This window comes from Macrosteles quadrilineatus, unplaced genomic scaffold (assembly GCF_028750875.1).
Source record: "Macrosteles quadrilineatus isolate MER2022 unplaced genomic scaffold, UCM_ALF_1.0 Scaffold_4__1_contigs__length_99947679, whole genome shotgun sequence".
NCBI classification, from domain to species: Eukaryota; Metazoa; Arthropoda; class Insecta; order Hemiptera; family Cicadellidae; genus Macrosteles; species Macrosteles quadrilineatus.
The window spans coordinates 53,248,098-53,269,821 of NW_026542597.1; the positions used below are offsets into that span (position 1 = coordinate 53,248,098).

Consider the following 21,724-nt stretch of genomic DNA (forward strand, 5'->3'; position numbering starts at 1 on the left):
TTACTTTTGAGTACAATATATATATGCCAGCGGAAGTGTGAAACTTCTCATTCTCACTATTTCTTGTAAAAATGCACATAGAGAGGAAAAATAGAGAATTACTCAAAACTATTACCTTCTCTCCTATCTCAGTCAAGTCCCCTCCGGGCAGGATGCCTATGTCCTGCTCCAGTGCACAAGACTTGACCACTCGTCTGAACGCTGTCTTGTCAAACTCAGATGGTCCGGTGATGTTCTTCCTCAGAGTCGCGTTTTGCATCCAAGCCTGCTGTGGGACATAAGCTATGTTCCCCTAGAAGTACAGCAATATCAGTTAAGCAACCTAACACTTTCAGCAGTGATTTTTAAATGTCCTTAAGTAAAAAACTACTGCTTTAGTTTCTTTAGTGTACAGAAACCTTGTGCTTTGTCCTGCGTTGATGTGCATTCTTGTCAACTATTTTTCAAAGCGTACTCACTCATTTAATAAGCAACAATATTAGGAATTTTTAGTGTAGAAACACAAGTAATCAAAGAAATAATTGAGTTTCCACCCTGCCATTAGAAGGAACATTAAAAATCTAACAGGAAAGAAATTCTATACTGAGTGTTTCATAACTACACCACTGAGTTAAATAAATTAAAATAGCTTATTCCCTATATGGGAAATTCGCTAAAAGTAACAATGAAACTGTGATAAATAATTAATCTATTCTATTGAGTAGAAACTTTTAGATGGGGTACGGTGGATATCCCAACTACGGACCAGTTGTAGCCAATTTTTGTTGAAATACAAACCATGTTGAATGAGCCATGTTGAATGAACCATGTTCAATGAGTGAGATGCTATCAAAGTCATAGTATCTTGGTTTGTAATACAATTACAGTTTGTTAATGTACAAGAAAGTTGTCATTGCATAAGCTGGTGCATGCTACATAAATCAGAAATTGACACAAGTACTCTATTGGAAGCTCAATTCAACATGATCATCATTGTCATATGACTTGCTACAACTACAAGTTGATTCTTTATTTTGTTAAACTAACCATACAAAGGGTAAACAAACCTTAGTATTCACTCGGCCAGACAGTTTGTCCATCTCACCCAAGATGGCCGCCAACAGGGAGGACTTGCCAGAGCCGACAGAGCCGACCACCATGATAAGTTGGCCCGGAGACACGCGCAGATTGATGTTGCGCAGCACCACTGAGTTGTCGTCACTTCCATCCCAGGCAAATGTCCCATTCTCAACTACCACCACATCACCTGGCAAACATCACGTGATAGTAGATCACAGACACCGACAAACAAGAACTCCCTGGATAATCTAGTGGCTGTTACAGATTCACTTTGAAGTTAATTTTTGGTGATGGCATTTTATTTGAAGGGTTATCATAACAATTTATCAAACATAATTAGCCTTTAACTTAATATCCGTCAAAATTTTGTACAAAGAGCTAAATACCAGACACATTGTCCACTCCTTGTATCTGCATACCTCTATACTACCCCCACAGTGCAAATGGAGATCGTTTTGATTTGTCTTATATTTTGCAGTTAGTATTGGTTTTTCTATGTAGTTTGTTTTTGTGAGGATGACTTAGAGTTGCTTTTTTTGTGCTGCGTGGATGGGTGCGCCAAAACATTTGAAATTAGTTTCATCCAAATGAGAGGCATATATTGCGATAAGTACATTAATTATCGTCATTCTATTGCATGTCATTAGATCCAAACCAAACCCCCACACTACAAAAAATTAGTAACCACCGATAAAATAGTCGGATCTGAAAAACAAATTATACCAGATTGAAGTGTAACACTGGCACAATAAGCGACAAGCGAATCAACATCTCACGGCAGTGGCTAACTTTGCATTGGAAAAAATCATCAGTAAACAGCGCTTTGACGAGTATACCCGTCGCTCGCCACTGGAAAGAGCTAGTGGCGACAAAATTACTCGTCATCATGTGTATCATGTTAACAAAATAGTTTACGGAGAATCAAAATCATTGTACTTACGTTCTGATGGGTCGTGAGACACTGATTTGGTATCTAGTTCTTCATTGTTCAAGAACTTGTTGATTCTCTTGATTGATACAGCTGTCTGAAATAATAAATCATCGATATATGATGTACATCTCAATAATGTATATTAAAGGTCAACATTGATTTTCATGATTAAATTATGTGAATAGTTAATTTTATATTGAATTAATAGTGCTTTACACCCGTGCTTTGCAACGGGGTCAGGATACAGAAAAGAAAACTTTAGTTCCTCAAAAATGCTGTATGAAATGGTAACACATCCAACATATTAACAAAACTAATAAATAATTAATAAAATCATCCAACAAAATTAAATTGTACTGCTTGGTTAGATAATAGTAGTTTTCATCACTAGGAGCGAAAGTGACTCTTTTTGGTAAGCAATCGTGTTTTACAAGCGAGGCACAGCCGAGTTTGATTTGATTAAGTACCAAAAACACACTTTCACTCCATGTGATAAACAACTATTTTCATCATACTGTGGAAATAACCCTCTAATAATATTCTTTCTAATTTCTAATGGTTTGTAATGTACCAAAAACACATTTTGAGGTCAGGGTACCAAAATATTTAACATAATGTTTTTCTATTCCCTATTTGAAGTTACCCAAAAACGATCAAGAGCTGTAGCTTTATTTGTGTAAAATTTAAATCCAATGGGTTCAGTAGTTTTTGCATTTACTTCGTACAAACAGAAAGACACACACACATACACAACCTCTTGTTCATTGTAATATTATATAGATTAAAGTTTTAGGCTCCTGAAGATTATGCTATGGCATGAACTCTTACCGAAACAATGCTGTTAAGAACTTGTGGCAGCATGTTTAAAGGAAATCTCAAAATGTTGAAAAGAGACAGAGACACAAATGCAATCTCCGCATCTAAAATGTTGCGGTCATCATACAGTACAAAAGTTGCAAATGACACCAACGCTACCTGTAACAAACACATAAGATTACTCACAGCTGGATTCTTAAGCCCCCTCTTAACCCAGCTAACAAAAAAAATTTTTGAGCTTATGCAGCTTATAAAATTTAGAAAACTAAACAATTAATTATATAGTTAATTGTTTTGTTTCAATTATTTATTCTGGAATCCAAACGATGGTTAGAAATAAAGTAATCGATAAGAATTTCACAAAAAAAAAAACCTACCAATCTATTCTTTTGAAAAACTGTTAAAAAATATAACATATTAGCTCTAAATGCTATATGTAAAAACTGGGGTGTATTTTCATTAGGCACACCAAAACTTGCTGCTGACATAAAAAGTGGTAATATTTTCTCTTGAATGATCTACGTTGAAAATGGTAGATACATACAACCGACCCAGAGCAAAAGCATAAGCTACAGTATTAAAGCATTGTGACAAGGCAGCACTAAAGCAGCATAGTGATAAAGCGTAGAAACTATTCACTAAACTAAAACTTACCAGAAACGGAGTCATTGAGAAGGCAAACATACTGAAAGAGTTGAAGTATGCAGCTGTTTTCAACACTCTGACTTCTTTTTGCCTTATTTTAGTAATCTTTTGCTCAAAACTAGGTTCCCAAGCATAAAGCTTCAAGACCTGAAAAATATAAGGTATTGTTAGTGTAGATAGGACGAGTTAACAAATATTAAACAAGGCTGTAAAAAAATAAAATTTTTATAGCTTTAAGATATGCCAAATACTCAAGAGATGTAACACTAAGCAAATATTAGAGCTGAGCATATCATGAAGGGATTCAAGCGTATCTTGACAATCGGAGAAGAAGTCTGTGAAGCTTGCACGATCGAAAGAAGTAATAATAATATCTCCTCAAAACAAAAGTAACCCTCTGGCCCATCCAAGCTTACTTTGTTTCTTGGATTTACCAAATTGTTGAATATTATAGTTATCAAATTTATTATTTAGAAAATTATTTAGCATCTCCAATGATAGCTAAAAGCCAATGAGATGTATTAAAGTAGCATAACTGAGTTTATGACTCCCTATTGGAACTTAATACCTATAACCCTAACCTCATAATAGCTACCGTGAAATTAATGAGGTTTCCGATTTTCAAAAGATTTTTAAGAACATTTTTGTGTAATTTGTAACAAAAATTTAAGTTACAAGCTCATCATCATTTCAGGAGCATTTAACAAGTCAGGACTTGTGCCTGACAACTCCATTCATTATGAAATTGCATGTCGAAGTTCTCACAGTTGCATAATTAACACAGTAATAATAGCTCATGAACTCACGAGCTGTGTGAATTATTTGTCTCTTGACACAGTTATCACTTCTTGTGTTACCCACCAAGCTTGCTCTGTGTGTAAAAAAAGTGTCATATTATGAAATCCTCTGTAACAGCAAACCTGCAGACTAAGCATATTTAAAATTGCTTGAAAGCAGGATCTTCATTATACAATTTATTCTTAGATCCTCACCCTATGAAACACACTTTGGGCATATAGTTATGATTACCAGTATTACTTCAGTTTCAGTTCAAAAATTGTGGCAAAGAAATAGATATAGTATAAAAATATAAGAAATTATTTAACTATTGACTAAATGTAAGCTAAGTAAGTTTAGGAGTCCGTGGAAAATTATTAATTAACCAAGGCAAGTAATTTTGATAAGTCTATTGATAGTATTATTTTCATAGTTTGATAGCACTTACTTTTATTCCAGACAAAACTTCATTCATAGTTTTGATTCGCTCGTCTTTGTGTTTCATCTGTTTGATGCGCAACCTGCGGTTTTGTCTGACCATCCAAGCATTGAGTGGGACCATCAGGATCATGACAGTCAGGCCTGCCAACACAGCTGGCCCTGCAGACGAAAATATCAAGAGACTATCATAATCCTTATCTTTGAATTTATTCGCCTACCTTTGTATCAATAATCAAGAAGTTTGCCTTTGAATATGAAGTACTAGACAGCAAAAGTAGTAGCAAAAGATTTGTTCCTGAGATACTGTGTAAATTACACTGTCAGAAACAATTAAAAAAAAACTGTTCAAGATAAATTTACGCCAGGAATCATAAGAGAAGAGCCCTAGTTTGTAGAAATAGATGGATAGACTGACTTTGCAGCTGACTGAGATACAAATTACCAATAGATAACCTGCCAGTAATTTTGATAAAGACCATATAACTTTGAATAAGACTAGAGCATTTGATCAAAATCTTACCTAGGAGCTGCCACAGGAAGTACAGTGAGAGTACAATTTGCATTGGAGCAGACCAGACCAAGTTGAGATGTTGCATCAGCTGTTGGAAGGAGGCAGCATCTACAGCCATCAGGTTGACTATCTCACCTACTGTAGACTGCTTACGAGCAGCATTGGACAGCTTCAATGACTGTAATTGTCACAAAAATATTGCATTCAGTTATTTTACATCTTGCCTGAATTATTTTAAATACATCATAAGAAGAAAATTTTCAAAGAGATTATAATTAAAAGAAAACTAGCAATGTGGTGTCTAGGCACTTGTACGCCTACCTACCTTTTTGTAAATTGTAGAAATGAGCCCAGTGTTGATCCGAGCTCCAACAAAGTTCATGGTGAGAAAGTAACGGTTGAGAAAAAACATTTGTACGTTGGTCGTTAAGAACATGAGCGCTGCATACATACAGCCCTTCCACAGGCTCTCATCACTTGATACAAACTGGATGAGTAATCTGGAAATAATTAGAAATAAAAGCCATTAAATTGACTTAGATAGCCATGAAATAGTTGATACTTTACACTAAATTAGTAATACTGCTTGAGTTAACTGAAAATAGTTTTAAAAATTACCACATTTGATTTTTTACAAACAATTTTTTTCCTGCAAAATATTATATAAATCGTCCAACAGGTACTAAATTCTTTAACTGAACTTGAATAATTGATTTTATTTTGGATTGATAACTTATGCAATTAAACATCAACCGGATTAATCAAACAACAGACAAGTGATGGTAAGTTTGCGTTGACATATTGAGTTGCGCCATAACTAAAAGTATACAGTCTTTAAGTCCAAATTCAAATGTAAGTTTTTCAATGAGTCAGTTAGTTACACATCAGTTTATCCAGGATGTTATACATGGAGGTTTTATGATTCACTTACTTGAGTAGTTGTGGGTTGGCAAAGAGGATAAGATCCTGAGCGAACTTGAAGAAAGATCCTACAAGGAACATTGGTCCAAATGTCCGGAGAAGCGCAGGTAGGATGGAAGCTTGCGGACGAACAGGGCGGTAGAACCCAATCTTAGAGGAACGCTTGTCATAGGACACCTTGGGGCGTTGTCTGAGGCAACCAACATTGTGAGGTTAGGTTGGATTAGACTATATCAAATTGGTATAATGGTTTGGTATACCACCAAACCAGGGTGCGTATTTCAAGGCAAAGATGACTGGAGGATGATTGTTGAAGAACAAGATGATAGCTTTTTTATTCCTGACTAAGATAAACTTTTTCCCTAGGAACATTTTTTAAAAGCCCAATAATCAATTAAAGACAGCCAAGTAAAGTTCAAAACTAAAAAAAAACTATTGACTTTTCAATTAGTATCCTTTTGATCACTAGGTATGCATAGCATGTTGAAACGATATAAAGAGCAGACTTATACTTACAATTATTGATTTCCATTTAGGAATCTTTAAATTATTCACAATTGCACTTACCTGTATTACCTCTCACACCTAACAGGACACTTCCATTATAGATCACTGTGAGACAGTTCAAGGTTGCTTTAGCTTAGTAGTATAAAACAGTATTACTTAGTTTATTTCCTCCTTTTATTAGAAAACAAACCTAAAATCAAGGTGGTGTATAACTTGTTGAAGATCAATTCTAATGTCCATGGAAATATTGTTCAAATGTATTTGAATTAGAACATATGGTATTATTTCATATGTTAAACATTATTAATAGTGTTTGTTCCAATGATGTAAATAGTTGTTGGTTTCAGTATCCCATTTTTGTAAGTATAAAATTAAAACCTTTAATTCCAAGTCTTAAAGTTTCCTACTAATAACAGGTTATGGGCTACTAAATTGAGGATAAGGTTGACTTGGAATGGCAATGGGAACTCCAATTTTGGTATTGAAACCTTTTGATGGACACAATTTTAGTAATTGGCTGTTCAGATTAGAGTTGGTATTGGAACAGTATAAAGTCCTAGATGTCTTGACACAAGAAATTCCTGAAGAAGAAGGGCCAAGGTCTGCCTTCATGGAAAAAGATGTCAAAGCAAGAGGTCTGATAGTACAGCATATCACGGATGATATCATGTCGACCATCAAGGGCCAGAAGTCAGCAAAAGGGATGATGAATCTCCAGAGTACATGTCGAATGGGTTTAAAGTTTTTTGTCAGAAAAAGGGAATAACTTTGGAATACACTGTACCGCGCAATCCACAACAGAATGGTTGCAGTGAACGCTTAAACAGAACCATCTCTGACTGCATGCGCTGCCTTTTATTTGATTCAAAGATGTCAACCGAATTTTGGGGTGAAGCAGTACTTTCTGCAGTTTATATTATCAATCGAAGACCAACTACAACATTGGGCAGAAATGTTACACCTGCAGAAATTTGGTACGGATATAAGCCTGATATCGCAAAAATCAAATTGTTTGGTTGTGTGGCATACTGTCATATCGATAAGGATCTTCGTAAGAAACTTGATGATCGAAGCTCTAAAATGATTATGATTGGCTATGCAAGCAATGGATATCGATTGTGGGATCCTTTAAAAAGAAAGGTAGTCGTTGCTAAACATGTGAAGTTTTTCGAGAATGACTTGTATTTTTCTGAGAAAGATAAACAAATTACTCAGCCGTTTGAAAAAACTGAGCAAACTATCTTCATTGAAGAACAAGTAGAGGACACGTTGCCTGATAGTGATAACCAACAAAACTTGCATGCTGAGGAAGATCAAGTCATACAGGAGCCAGGTCCTAATTCTAATGAAGCTGAGCCGGACAATTATGGGAATGACCTGAGAAGATCGCAAAGACAGAAAAAGATTCCATCATGGATGGATGATTATGATGCAAATTTTTCTACTGCTTTATTGGTGGATGAACTTCTACATGAAGGTCCGAACTCCTACGAGGAAGCGATTCAAGATAATGGATGGAGAGAAGCAATCAACGAAGAACTAAAAAGTCTTCATAAAAATGAAACTTGGGAACTGGTCGAAACTCCAAAAAGTGAACAGGTAATTGATTCTCGTTGGATTTTCAGGGAGAAATCAGTTAATGGTGTTACAATAAAGAAGGCAAGATTGGTTGCTCGTGGATTTCTTCGGGGGGAGAAATCTTATGAAGAAATTTTTGCACCTGTCGCAAGGATGGTAACTATAAGAACTTTATTGTCAATTTTGGTTGTACATAACTTATTATTTTGTCAGTTGGATGTTAAATGTGCTTTTTTGAACAGGGTATTAAGCAGTCCAGTATTTATGAAACCCCCTAAAGGAGTAGAAACTAGAAATGGACTTGTTTGTAAACTTAAGAAGTCTTTGTATGGTTTAAAAGAAGCTCCTAAATGTTGGTATTCTCGGTTGAACGAATTCCTAATTGGTATTGGTTTTGAACGATCTAAATCTGACCCATGTTTTTATTTCACGAAAAATGTATATATTGTAATTTACGTTGATGATATGATAATTTTTGCTAAAGAGAAGAAAGATTTGTTAAGTGTTAAATCTAAGCTGATCTCCACTTTTGAAATGAAGGACTTAACTAATGAAAATCACCTAGAGTTCCTAGGTATTTCTATTGAGAAATGTCACGAGGGTCTTAAGCTCCATCAATCGAAGTTGATTGAGAAAATAATCCATAAATTCGGGATGGAAAATGCAAAACCGGTATCTTTGCCAATAATACCAAAACTTCAGATGGTAAAAAGTGACAAATGCTATACAAATTTGCCGTACAAACAACTTCTTGGAAGCTTAATATATCTAATGCTGGGAACCAGACCTGATCTGTGCTATTCAGTTACATACTTCAGCATTTTTCAAAATTGTTATGATTGCACACATTGGAAGTATCTGAAAAGTATTGTAAGATATTTGATTGGAACAAAGGATCTCTCTCTTATGTACACTAAAGAACACTCAACAGGAAGGGATATACAATGCTACCGTACTGCGACTCTGATTTTGCAAATGACGTTGAAGAGAGAAAAAGTATCAGTGGCTACACATTTAAGGTGTTCGGTAACACAGTTGCATGGAAAACAAAGAAACAACCTGTTGTTGCTTTGTCTAGTTGTGAAGCTGAGTACATCGCTCTTGCAACTTGTGCTACTGAATGTGTTTTTATCTCCCGCTTGATGTCTGAAATGTTGTTTATAGAAATGTCACCAGTATTGGTTTATGAAGATAACCAATCATGCATCAAGATGGCCACAACTCTGGAAACAAAGAGGTCAAAACACATTGATGTACGATTTCACTATATCAAGGAACTCATAGCAAAGAAGATTATTGAAGTGAAATATATTGCAAGTGAAAATCAAGTTGGTGATTTTTTTACTAAAGGGCTATCACTTGCCAAGTTTAAAAAGTTCAGAAAAGAACTGGGACTTTTCTAAAAATTTGTTTAATCAGTTGTGTTTGTTTAAATTTGAATTGGATTGAAGAATTGTGGGGGAGTGTTGAAGATCAATTCTAATGTCCATGGAAATATTGTTCAAATGTATTTGAATTAGAACATATGGTATTATTTCATATGTTAAACATTATTAATAGTGTTTGTTCCAATGATGTAAATAGTTGTTGGTTTCAGTATCCCATTTTTGTAAGTATAAAATTAAAACCTTTAATTCCAAGTCTTAAAGTTTCCTACTAATAACATAACTAGGCTGTTTTCCATATTTTTCGCTTTATAACTGATTAGGCTCATTATCTAGTGTTTTGTATGTTTCTTTTTCTTACCGAATATTAAGAATTTAAGTTTTATTGTCTACCAACTTTACTCCATGATACCTACAATTTTATTCTTTGAATAAATTATAGTGTTTGATAGAGCCAAGTTTTAAGAATGGCCCAAAAAAGAGCTTTGATGATGATATCGGATTCTAAAATTATAAAAGACTTTCAGATTTTACATAGGGTCAAACTGATATCCCAACTAAGCATTCATACGTCTCGGTGACTGAAATATACAAAATTGAGGGATCCAGAAGTCCTTGTTCGTTAAGGACTTTCATAAATGGTCCTGGCCACGAAACTGTTGATCTTAGTCAGTAACAAAGCTACACGAGGCATCTCACTCCATTTTACAGTAGCCTACACTCGTCTTCATTTGCGCACTTTGGTTAAAATATGCCAAAAGCACAAACACCGAAATTGGTAATGATAATAAGAACTAAAGTTGTTGACATAACTCACACTTGCTGTAGTGAAGCCTCCCACCGCCCTTCAAACTCCGGGACGATGATCCTGCAGGAGTTCTCATGATTGAGACTGTACATGTCCTCGGCACTGAGGGGTTTACGAGCTCCTTGCATAACTGTCGGTGTGAACCACGACAATGTAAGTCTGGAGGGAACCGACGCTGATATCTCGGGACTGGGTTTCTACAGCACAAGACAATTGTAAACATATAAAATACTCTAGAGAGTTGTGTCTAGAAGGTTTTTTTATTTTCTTGAAAGTTTCTGGCTTTGCCAAGCATAGCACGACTTAAAATTCATGTTTCAAAACTGTTTTTTACCTATATAAGTCTTAGAATGGTTAGTGTTGGGTGAACACAAAGTGAAGGATATGTTTTCTTTAAAACATTACAAAAAGGAAGTAATAGTTTTTAATAGTAATGAGTGACTTGTATTTGTTTTAAGGTTCCTTAAGTATCAAAACACAAAGATTTTAACTTGAGGTTTGATCATCAGTACTGATACCTTTTGGGGTAGAGTTTAAGTAAATGGTAATGACTAGTAAAAGAATGTTTAGGATTAAAATATGAGGACATCTTTTTCTTAAATTCAATTACCTCTTGCGCTGGATATTCATTGTAAGTTGGAGCCTTGTCGCAGAAAAAGTTTAGAAAGAAGAAACTCAGCTGCAGTATGTAGACTGTCACATTCAGTGAAGTTGTAACAGCATCCTGTAATGTCTGGGATACAAACAGAAGAGATTACAACTTACAAAAATACAATGTGGTGAATGTGCATACAATGTGCAACTATGACAAAAGTTCTTATTTTGGCAAAGGTCAACACTAGTTTGATCTAGAACCAGGAAACACAACAACCTTATATAGGATTTAAAGATTTGACACTAAATAGCAAAGATATTTTTCATACAATGGCTAACTGATCCCTCACACTTTATGTAAAACTGTAGGTAGTTTTAATAACTACCAACATTAAGTATAATATTATACCTAATGTTTGTTTTAACATGTCTTGAATAAATGTGCATGATGACACCTAACATTCAAGTGTTTGAAGGTTCAAACAGTAACTCTATTAGTCTGATTTTGTAATTTTAAAGGTATATGTCCAATATTCAACAAAACTACACATGCTTAACATTTATGGTATAATTTTCTTCTTTTAACAAATAAAATATATATTGTACCTAGTTAGGAATTAAATTAAAGCAATTTTTATATTTGAGGATATACTTACACCATTGATGTATGCTCTGATAAATGAGTATATCTGAGGAGTTTGGCAGATAACTAGCACAAGGCTGATGAAGAAAAGGGCGTAAGATATCCGTTGTCCATTGGACTTGTGTAGCAGGATTAGAGTCAATATAACACTCTGAAAATAGAAGAAGTTATGACATTAGCATCTAACTTATTGTTTACAGTTCAGGTAACATGCAATAATTGAAAATGAAATATTGCTAGGGTTTTAAACAGCCTTAGGGTCTTAAATCAATTTTAAAGTGTTGTGTTTTTAGACCATAGGCATTTTAATGTTTTTTGTAAGGAAGCATTCTTGACCCTTAAAACTGATTTTGAATTAGGGGAGAATACAGTGGCAAGAACCGCCTTGTTTTCAATGCTTAATTCTGATGGATGGCATCAACTCCATACAGCAAGAGGAAATTGCATAATTCTGCTGTCAACATATAATTTGTGGGCTTCATTGCCACTTTTTACCTGTGGTCTAATTTTTTTAGCTTACGAATGTCAACATTGTTGCTTCGGATAACTTTTTATGACTCAATGCAAATGCAATAAACGATAATCAGCAGAATTATTATTTTTTTATAGGTGGGTAACTTCTAATAATTGTTAGTTTATACTTATAAAATATTTTTTTATTGCTTATAGGCTATACCAAAATTAGATATAGATAAGATGTACTTTAATCTGTCATTTTGGAGGGAGTAGATCAACATTGTTTTTCATTTAGAGTATGACCAGTATAATAAGAGGCCAGATAACTTACGAAAATCACAAGCTGGACAGTTGGAGCTGCATAATCAGCTGGATAAACTTCCGCTTGTTGCGTTTTGTACAGCAAGTTTGCAATACTGACAGCCATTAGCAGTGTGACCACCACCTGAAAATAAACATAACATCATAGGGACTATCGGATAATAATCTCAAATATGAAATAAGTGCTCCATTGATAACACCTTTGACTATTCATATACACATTTCTATGATAAAGCTGAAGCCAGTTGAACATAAAAATTAATGTAGTTGTATTGAGCTACCACAGAGCGTGCAGATGTAAAGTACTGATTTGTCTAATAACAAATGTTTAATCAAGCCAAATCAAAACGACAACTCATTGTTAATGATTATTGTATTAACATTCCTGTCTAAGGATCTTGTCGACCTTAATCAGAACAAAAGAGTACAAGATCACGCCACTCATCTCCATTCATACTTAGCTTAAAATATCTCCCTTCGTATGATCACCATTTCAGTTGAAAATATTAAAGTATCTCATATATTACTGACAAATTACCAGTACTGTACAGTAAGAATTAGGCTACCAGGAGGAATAACGATTTTGACATTAGCACATTCTATGAGTTACTTGTTGAACTTTTTCACTATGTAAAAAATGGCTACAGAAATAGATGGGATGTCTACTTCAGTATCCAAGATTCAATGGTACAGCTAAGCCGAGCACTCTGAGCATTTAGCATGTTCTCATAACAGCGAATTAGCCTATTATACATTTTCAAAAGTTATTTAAACTAATAATCTCACTAATATTATAAATCTTACTAATTATAAATGTGACGTAGGAAATGGTGTAGGAAGTAGTAATGCTAGCAGTGCAGAGTGTGGGAACTGTCTGTGGCATTTATGTATCTGCAATTCTAAAATGGTATAGGGAAGGAGGGCAAACAGGTCCACGACGTAGGGAGTGGTGAAGTAAGTAGTGAAGGTTAGCAGTGTGGAGATTGGGAGTGGATTAATGTATCTGCAATACTTTTCAGAGTAAAGTAATAATTTTCCCCGAGCAAAGCTCGGTCCCCAGGTACTTTAAAGGGAATTAAAGAATTTAGTCAGCTGTTTCAACTTAAAAAGTTGGTTCTATGATAAGGAAAAACATTAAAAAGTTTATTTAAGTTATTTACCAACAGGGTGCAGCACTATATTTTTTTGCATTTATGAAAACAGCTAATTTGAATTAAGCAGCAACAAAAAAAGGTGATTCGCAATGAGAACTGTCAAAATAGGATTGTTTACAGTTATGTTTATGTTTTTCATTTCATGAATAATTTGTGATATTTTGCGAATTGTTGATAATTTATTTTTCTCTATTGTTTAGGTGAAATGGTAGAACATTATGGCTATGGGGGATGTTATACTATAGAATAGGTACTGTAAATTTAAAAAAAGCAAATTTTATCAAACTGTGTCCTCCCTTATTGCAAACGCAAAGCTTGAGGTATAACTGCAATAAGCATTTTATACTTATATTCCAATCCCATACGAAGGACGGGTACTATGATAGTATTATCAAATTTTTTTACTAGAATATGCACAGCTGTTCAAGTTGTGATGTGTATTGTAGATATTTTATGTTTCACAGATAGATTTTAACTCCTCTTAACTATCTGTGTTTAACTAGAGTAATTAAGGATAAGAATCAGATCATTACAACAGAAAATAATTGTCTTAAAAGCTTTCAATTGGCTTGTAAACAACCTCTTCAAATTGGAAACTCTTGTGTTAACAGCAAAAATGCTATCTAAAATCTTAGAGAATAAGAGTACGATAATCAAGTAGAACCTATTTAATAAATGGTTTACAAGTATTTGGTTTGAAATTTTAGATCACTCAATGTTAATGTTAATCCATTGGAATCCCAAAACGTCTTTAAATGAAGAGCTTTGCCATAGTGGTTGTAGAATTCATTATTCATAAAATCATGTAACAAATTTTAGTTAAATTATTTTGTATAGGTACTTATCAATAAAAACCGTTCTTTTGTTTTATTTTTGTAATGGGGAGTACTCATTTTGACAGACTGATTGTATACCTAATTCAATTCATTCACACATTTTTTTAAACCCTTTACTTCCCATAGTATCCTTTTGGATACATATTGTTTCTCATTTTTTTACCTCTCTGTAAGTAGAGATTTGAGTCTATACCTCTATGCATTTTGTTTCTAGGCTTATTAGAAAGGGTATTTAATTTTCCTAGTGTTGGCAAGCCTGCGAAAAGAATAAAAATATTATTTCAAAGTGATGTGAACCATGTTGTTGACACATCACGAAATTTAAGACTTTCAAGATAAGATTTTTTATGTTTATAATTAGTTACGACGCTGGGAAAAATTATATTTCACTTCATTGCAGCTTTAGCTACTGAAATATACATAGAATTATAGTTTTCTGTTACTTACTTTTTATATATTTGGTATGAAATAACTGAATCCAAATGGATACTATGGGAACACAGAGTATGCTGACAATATTTAAAGAGTCCTTTGTGTTCCCATAGTATCCTTTTGGATACAGGTTATTTTTAATAATAGCTACGGTGTGTCGTCTGTGTTCCCATAGTATCCATATGGATACTGTTTTTCTTTTGTATTTTCTTCTATATAAGTCTGTTTCTTAAGCCTGCACAATGATAAATATAGGCCTATAAGTGTTGTAATGCATGTTTCACTCCGATATTATAAATCATAAAATATTATCATGATGTGTTTTACAAATGAATAACGATGAAACAATTAACGAGTAGCTTATGATGCCATCTAGTGATATTGTAATTAAGTTTTTTTACATAATATGTCTATTGGTACCCATTCTAAACGAATTTGTTTATTTGATGAACTAGTAACTTATTTTTCAATTTGATACAACTTTTAAGAAACTTGTATCCATATGGATACTATGGGAGTGACAAGGTAAAATTAAAATTATTATCGTATGAAAATTAGCGAACAATGGTACTTTAGGTTTCCATGGAGTCCATATGGATACATATTCCTAACTTTTAATTCTATGAGGGAAATTTGAAAAAAAAAACACATTTTTAGCCTTAAAATACAAAAAATAAAAATAAAATTCACTTTTTATTTTTAAATTTCATAATTCCGGGAAGTAAAGGGTTAAAACATCTTATGGTTTTTCTACAATCTAACACCAGTCAGTTATAAGGCTGTTTTTAAACTATGGAGGAAGGTACTTGCCTTTTTAGTTTTCTTTAACTAACGACTGATTGACTTTACCCTTAAGATTGTTTGTGTGTAGCTGTATTGTTCATCTGGATTATATAAACTTGACCTGAGGTTGCATCTTTGTAATCTTATTGTAAACTACCAAGGTCAAGGGCAGTCAACTCTCCCAAGATAACTATTGTCATCTCATCTCGCTCCTACCTTCAAATGCATTATAAATAATACAAGTGTGTGATTCATTATGCAAAATCAGTTTTATGTAAAATAATTCAAATTTTTGATTGACACATTTCCTTAGTCACTCTAAACATAAAAATAAAAACTAGGGTCTATCTAGCATTGACTCTTTGTAAATATGACATTGATTTCCCATTAATTAGTACAAACACTGTGAATCACTTTGAAATATATTTAAAATTTATTAGATATAAACTATCAATTTGTATTTCAACAGCCATCAACATCCTCTCACATCTCACACTAACCATGGCCCAGTGTAGTTTCCTAACAATCGACCTTGTGCCAGATAAGTCAAAACTCGTTTCACAGGATGAGGCTTGCATTCTATGAGTTCATTAACCAGTCAAATATCTGATAAATGCCACTAAGTAGTGCTGGGGGACATTTCAATCACTTGTGCTTTTTAGAACCATCTTTCATTGTTCAGCTGTGAAAACACTAACTTCAATTGATCAACGTTTCAGTGACTCCTCTCACTTAAGTCTAATTGTTCATAACCTATCTTTGGCATTTAAAATTTGTCTAATTCAAACTTGAATCAATCCAAACCTATTAAATGAAACTTAAATCTTTCAAGAGAGTAACATTTTCAAAATGAATCCTGCTACTGGATTCCACTCAAAAGGAGTTCTGAAACAAATTTCAAATAAATTCTGCTAGATCATTGGGTTCCCTCATAATTTTTTTTGCTTAAATAGTTTAAAAACTGATTTTACCAATAATTTAAACCCGCAGCTCTCTTTCTCCAAAAGCCTATAAATAAATCTGGTATGGTGCAATCAGACCCATTTCCATTATATATGCCTTACTCCAATGACTAGTGGTTGCTCAGAGTTTTTACTGATAACTTCCATTATTTCAAAAAATAAAGACTACTTTACATTATCCGCCCAGGACATTTAAATTTTCATTCACAAAAACAGTTACAAAGTGTAAACTGGGAGTAATCCAAGAGTCAACAAGATTGTGCCTGTGTCAGACCTTGTTCTAAAACAGTCTGTTGTAAATCATATGATAACAAAATCGGGGGGGATGGTCTGTGAAGATAATGACAGAACTGCTTTGTTACATGACGAGAAGTGACTCAGCTGTTTCAGAATCATTACTGGAGCCGGGTCATTAAAGTCATTATACAAAATTTGATTTGAATGTCCTTGAGCCTGGCGAGTTTCTCACATTCCCTTTTTCTCTTTTGCAACCGCAAACAAAGGTTCAGCACTGGTGCCTCTTGATGTGTTGAATAGGCACTCTGACACTTGAAAAATCATGACATCCTCAATTCTGTGTTTACTTAGCCAAACTATTCAGCTCGGTGAAATAGCATCTTACAATATTTATCAGTATTTTACAGCAATTGGCCTACTTATATCGTTTCTGAATCTTGTGGCGATATTCAGAAAAAGAAACTGTTACTAAGATTCCTAAATTAGGAGAAACGTCTAACAAATTTAATCTATACATTGGTCTTCATCCTTATAAGATTTTAAAATGTTTATTGTATATTTAAATACAGTAGCACTGGTAGCAGTAAATGATTTTTATTGTTATCTTACGCAATTTTTGTATATATATATTATTACTTAATTTCTTGCTACTGTAGTAGGATACCTGTCTCAAGCCAGAGGTTTCACGTACATGAATCAAAACAATTCCTCCCCCCGTTTATCAGCAACTTTAATCACAGCCTATATTTGGACAGTAGCAAAACCGTAGTCCTAAACATAATTCAGCCTAAAATAATGAATGTTTAAATTAGTTATTATGTTTTGACAAGCATTTCTTCTGAGGAGTCATTTATTGGAAAATGTTCTACATTACACCACCAAAGTGTAGGTACTTACTATCTTTGAGATATTCAGCCATGACCAAGGTATGTGTTTTGCCTTGCTGTTTCTCAGGCTGCAGAACTCAACTGGGACAAACAAGAGCAAAAACAGTCCAGGAAGCCACACCAGGACAGTCTTCTCAAAACACGGGGTCAGGTCTGGGTCTTCTGTGTGCCATGTTACATTGGCATCCTGAAACAGACAAGCTTATATCACCAGATATCACATATCACATTGACACTAACTACAGTGGGCATAGGCATACCTTGATTGAAATTAATACCTTAAAGTTTTGTCATCTGTGTGGATGGTCATCTGAAGTACTACCATAGATACTACTTCTAACTCGTTCATCACAGCGTTTTGTGTTGTTTACAATTTATTCGTTGCTATTTTGACCAAATGTAAACAAAGAAATTCAAGGAAATAACAATACAACAATCAGCTGTCAAATTATTAACACAACACATATTCCATATGATCAGATGATACATACCACGGATGAAGCTATTTCCAAAATCGGCCGAGTAGAACTGTAAATGTATAGTTGTACAAGTTAAGCAAAATCTCTAATTCAGTATTTTCTCACCACTATAAATTTGGAGGTTGCTTAACATTTTTGCAAATAGGCTTGGTCGCTTGGTGAGGAAATCGACCAAAGTGGAAGGTGATATGTATTATTATGAAAGGGAGTAAAAGTTCCCAAAAATAACTAGGCCTATATTGAGTATTTGTTGAAAATACTCAATAAAGGCTGCCAAAAGTTGCATCCAAATAAAAAATTAAAAACCCTGTTTTCAATGTATTCTTTATGGAAAACATTTTTTTTTTTTACCATAAATCCGAACAAAAAGAGAAACTTTCATAATTAATTATTTGCAAAACTACAGGAAATACCATTAATTAATAAAATTGGTCCATTAAAACTGTAGATTTAGAACTTACAAAGATTTTTGAAACTGAATCATTATAAAGGACGTTTAAAAAAAACGTTTATTAGAACAAAAATCCAATGTCAATAATTAACATTCTTTGAAGCAATATCCGTCTCAATAACATTATTGATATTGACATGATTTTTATCTTTGGCGAATATAGAGCCGATGTCACAATAACTATAGCTTACCTTCTACCTGGCCAAACGGTTCCTATTGTCCAAATTTAAAAGTTTCCAGTTTGTTTAGAAGAGGAAGAATGTACGGGTGGCAATGACCTCCCTCCCCTCCCCCAAGGTCAACTACACGGACGCCCCTACACACCCTTCCCTTCGGTGAAATCAGAAACCAAACACTACAAAAGTGCTTGTCAGTCCACCACATTGACTTGACACACACACGCGCACATCCTCAATACAAAACATGACTTTGCCAACGACAATGACCGGTTGGATAAATATTTGTGTAGAATTGTATTCATCACTCAATGCATTTTAGAGGCGGCCTTTGAATTGATAATAATAATTTAATTTCATCGGTTGACATTTATACATTTTTACATTGCATAATTGAATAAGCTGTAGTTATGTAAGCGCATTTTGTAAACTCGAAGTGGTGATTTAAAGTAAAATGGAAAGGTACCCAGTGGAAATGTTAATGTGTCATTAGATTGTATACAATTTGTAATTAATTTTAACCAACAGTGCTAAACTGTTTGAGAATTATGATCATTTTAAAATCATCATAGTTGGCAACAGCTTTCTTATGAAAGTCCATCCTTAACTATAACAGCAGCTGTGATATAAATTCATGAAAAATTAGAAAATCAACAGTAGCATTCCACAAAAAGATATATAAAACAGATAATACAATTTTTACAGACTGCAAACCGTATACAAATTTTCTAGAATTGTCAATTAGTAACCTAACATAGGCTGTTCATAAGATATGATCACCAAAAATGGTTTAATTTGTTGAGAGAATACACTGCGGTTGCATAAGCTAGGAATTTTAATAACTAAACTGGAGTAGTGTAGTTTAGACATACTCGGCAGTTAGTTGTGTAAGCCCGATACCAGGTTACTAGCAGGGGTTGTTATCAAAGTTTTTATCGCATGATAGGGTACGATAAGACTTAAATATTCTGTTTCGAAACTAAAGCAACCAGACAATATTAAGTTACTTTAAAATAATATTACACCATCAATCAATGACAATTTACCTTTAAACTACCATAGGCTACAATAACTTAACAAAGAATTAATGAATCAAAAATTGTATTTACAAAATAGGTAAACCCTTAAGTTTTGTAAAATAAAATAATAAAAAGTAAAATTATCTTACTTACCCAAAACTGAGAGCCGCACAGGTCATCCAAGTATGACGTCATTTTCCAAATTACACAACACTATTTAATTTTTAAAAGTAAACATTACAGTTTCTACTTAGTAACATTATCCGTGCCGGTAGCCGAAATAGGTTACTGTAAAGATTATTTTGAAATAGCCTAGAACAAAAATTAGTATCAATCCAACAATAACCGACCAACGCAGTAAAAATCCTTAAACTACACTTCACCAAATTTCTTCAGATTACACAACTTCTCGCAACAATGATTTACAACAATAATAAGCACATTCAAAACAAACACTGTTTACCAAGGTTCCCCGTCTCTACCACAATACTGTAGTTAGAAAATAGATGGCGCTAGTGCGGCAGCCGACGGCCTTTGTGTTGTGGATGTGGTGTGTGAAAAGCAATAAGCAAGAGACAGAAGAGAGAAGAAGTGGAACAGGAATGGAAATGGCGGGCGGAAAATGGGGTGGGGTCAACAGGATGGCGTCTGTAACGTTCGATATATTGAACCGTTATATTGCAATACGATAGTAGTGATTTAATATTGTTGTTTGTTGTTTAATATATTTAATATTACATTTAATATTGTGTAACTGTATCATTCTTTTGCTATCGCCCGAAGTGATTTTTTTAATGCACTCGTACGCCAGTCCCTGACCCTAGTCTATGTCGTGATGCGTACGGCCGCGGCCTGGTAGAATCAATTGGCAACGTCGCAAGTAGTGATGTTTAGCAACAGACGTCCCGTAAGTTAACATGGCAGGCAGGTGACACCTGCACACAGATCATTAATTCACGTATTACGTGTTATTTACGTATTACGTAATACTGAAAATAAAACATATAAAATTGAAAACCGAAACAATATCAATTAAAAACAATTTTCTATAATTTTAAAGTGGAGTCAATATTTTCATAGCCCAGTAACCAAGCTTTTCTTATTTAAAAAAAATACACTAATGCCAGCTGCATCCAAACATAAAAGCTACCACAAGACTGATCCTTGCGATGTTGCCACTTCTAAGGACTGGAGTTGAAGGTGGCCGTGCGTGATGACTCCATGAGCGAGCACTTTTACGAGACCTTCTCTGGAGGAAGACGATACCCCCCCCCCCCCAACAACGCCGTACCTAACGCTTTCGATCCGAACCATACCGAGTATATATTGAAGTAAGTAACCTCCAATGGTTAACGATACATTGTTGACACTTCAACAAATTCGCAATCGAAATTCTACAAATGCACACAACGTGATTTGAAATTTAAGAACTAACCAAAGTTTGTATCAGAAAATCCCTATGCACAATTTCTTCAGCTTCTGCTTAAGAAGAAATGGTTTTGCACGAAATAAATAATGAATCGAAACTTTGATTTGTTGATGACATCCATGCAGATTTTCGTGGATGTAACCTCAAAATAATAAGAATAAGACAGACAGAAATTGAGATAAAAGTCACAATTTCTGTCTGTCTGTCGCGGCCCAGAAGCATTTTAGGCGGCCTACTCCAAGAAAACTAGACTAGCCTACCGATCATGATTCTGTCGATTCTGAACTACCTGAAGTGAACTGGAGCCAAACTGCCGACCCCCTTCCCCAGTCAGTACAGTCCAACGTGGTAATGAACTCTTATGTCTTTTTTTAATTAATTTAAGGCAGTTCAACGATGTCCTAAATGACCGTGGAGTGTGTCTGATGTACCTTATTTTGTGTTCCCATCATGGTATCAAAAGACACTGTTTCTCTGGTTCCAGCG

At 34.3% G+C, this 21,724-nt stretch overlaps 1 protein-coding gene across 2 annotated transcripts in view; it reads right to left on the reverse strand.

The window, feature by feature from the left end:
• Positions 1-20,316, reverse strand: part of LOC128991311 (multidrug resistance-associated protein 1-like) — a 38,843-nt gene extending 18,527 nt beyond the window's left edge. Inside the window, exons 1-16 of one of the 2 annotated variants that reach the window (XM_054414111.1) lie at positions 20,273-20,316; positions 19,963-20,121; positions 17,695-17,871; positions 12,404-12,517; positions 11,630-11,767; positions 10,990-11,112; positions 10,389-10,576; positions 6,112-6,291; positions 5,506-5,680; positions 5,190-5,358; positions 4,677-4,828; positions 3,461-3,598; positions 2,819-2,965; positions 2,000-2,084; positions 1,047-1,246; positions 116-292 (exon numbers count right to left, since the gene is read on the reverse strand). In XM_054414111.1, coding sequence (XP_054270086.1) covers positions 116-292; positions 1,047-1,246; positions 2,000-2,084; positions 2,819-2,965; positions 3,461-3,598; positions 4,677-4,828; positions 5,190-5,358; positions 5,506-5,680; positions 6,112-6,291; positions 10,389-10,576; positions 10,990-11,112; positions 11,630-11,767; positions 12,404-12,517; positions 17,695-17,871; positions 19,963-20,004 — 2,205 coding nt within the window. In that variant the 5' untranslated portion in view covers positions 20,005-20,121; positions 20,273-20,316. Of the gene's footprint in view, positions 1-115; positions 293-1,046; positions 1,247-1,999; positions 2,085-2,818; positions 2,966-3,460; positions 3,599-4,676; positions 4,829-5,189; positions 5,359-5,505; positions 5,681-6,111; positions 6,292-10,388; positions 10,577-10,989; positions 11,113-11,629; positions 11,768-12,403; positions 12,518-17,694; positions 17,872-19,962 lie in introns of both variants that reach the window. The other variant, XM_054414110.1, reaches the window with a different exon arrangement.
• Between the last annotated feature and the right edge of the window lie 1,408 nt (positions 20,317-21,724).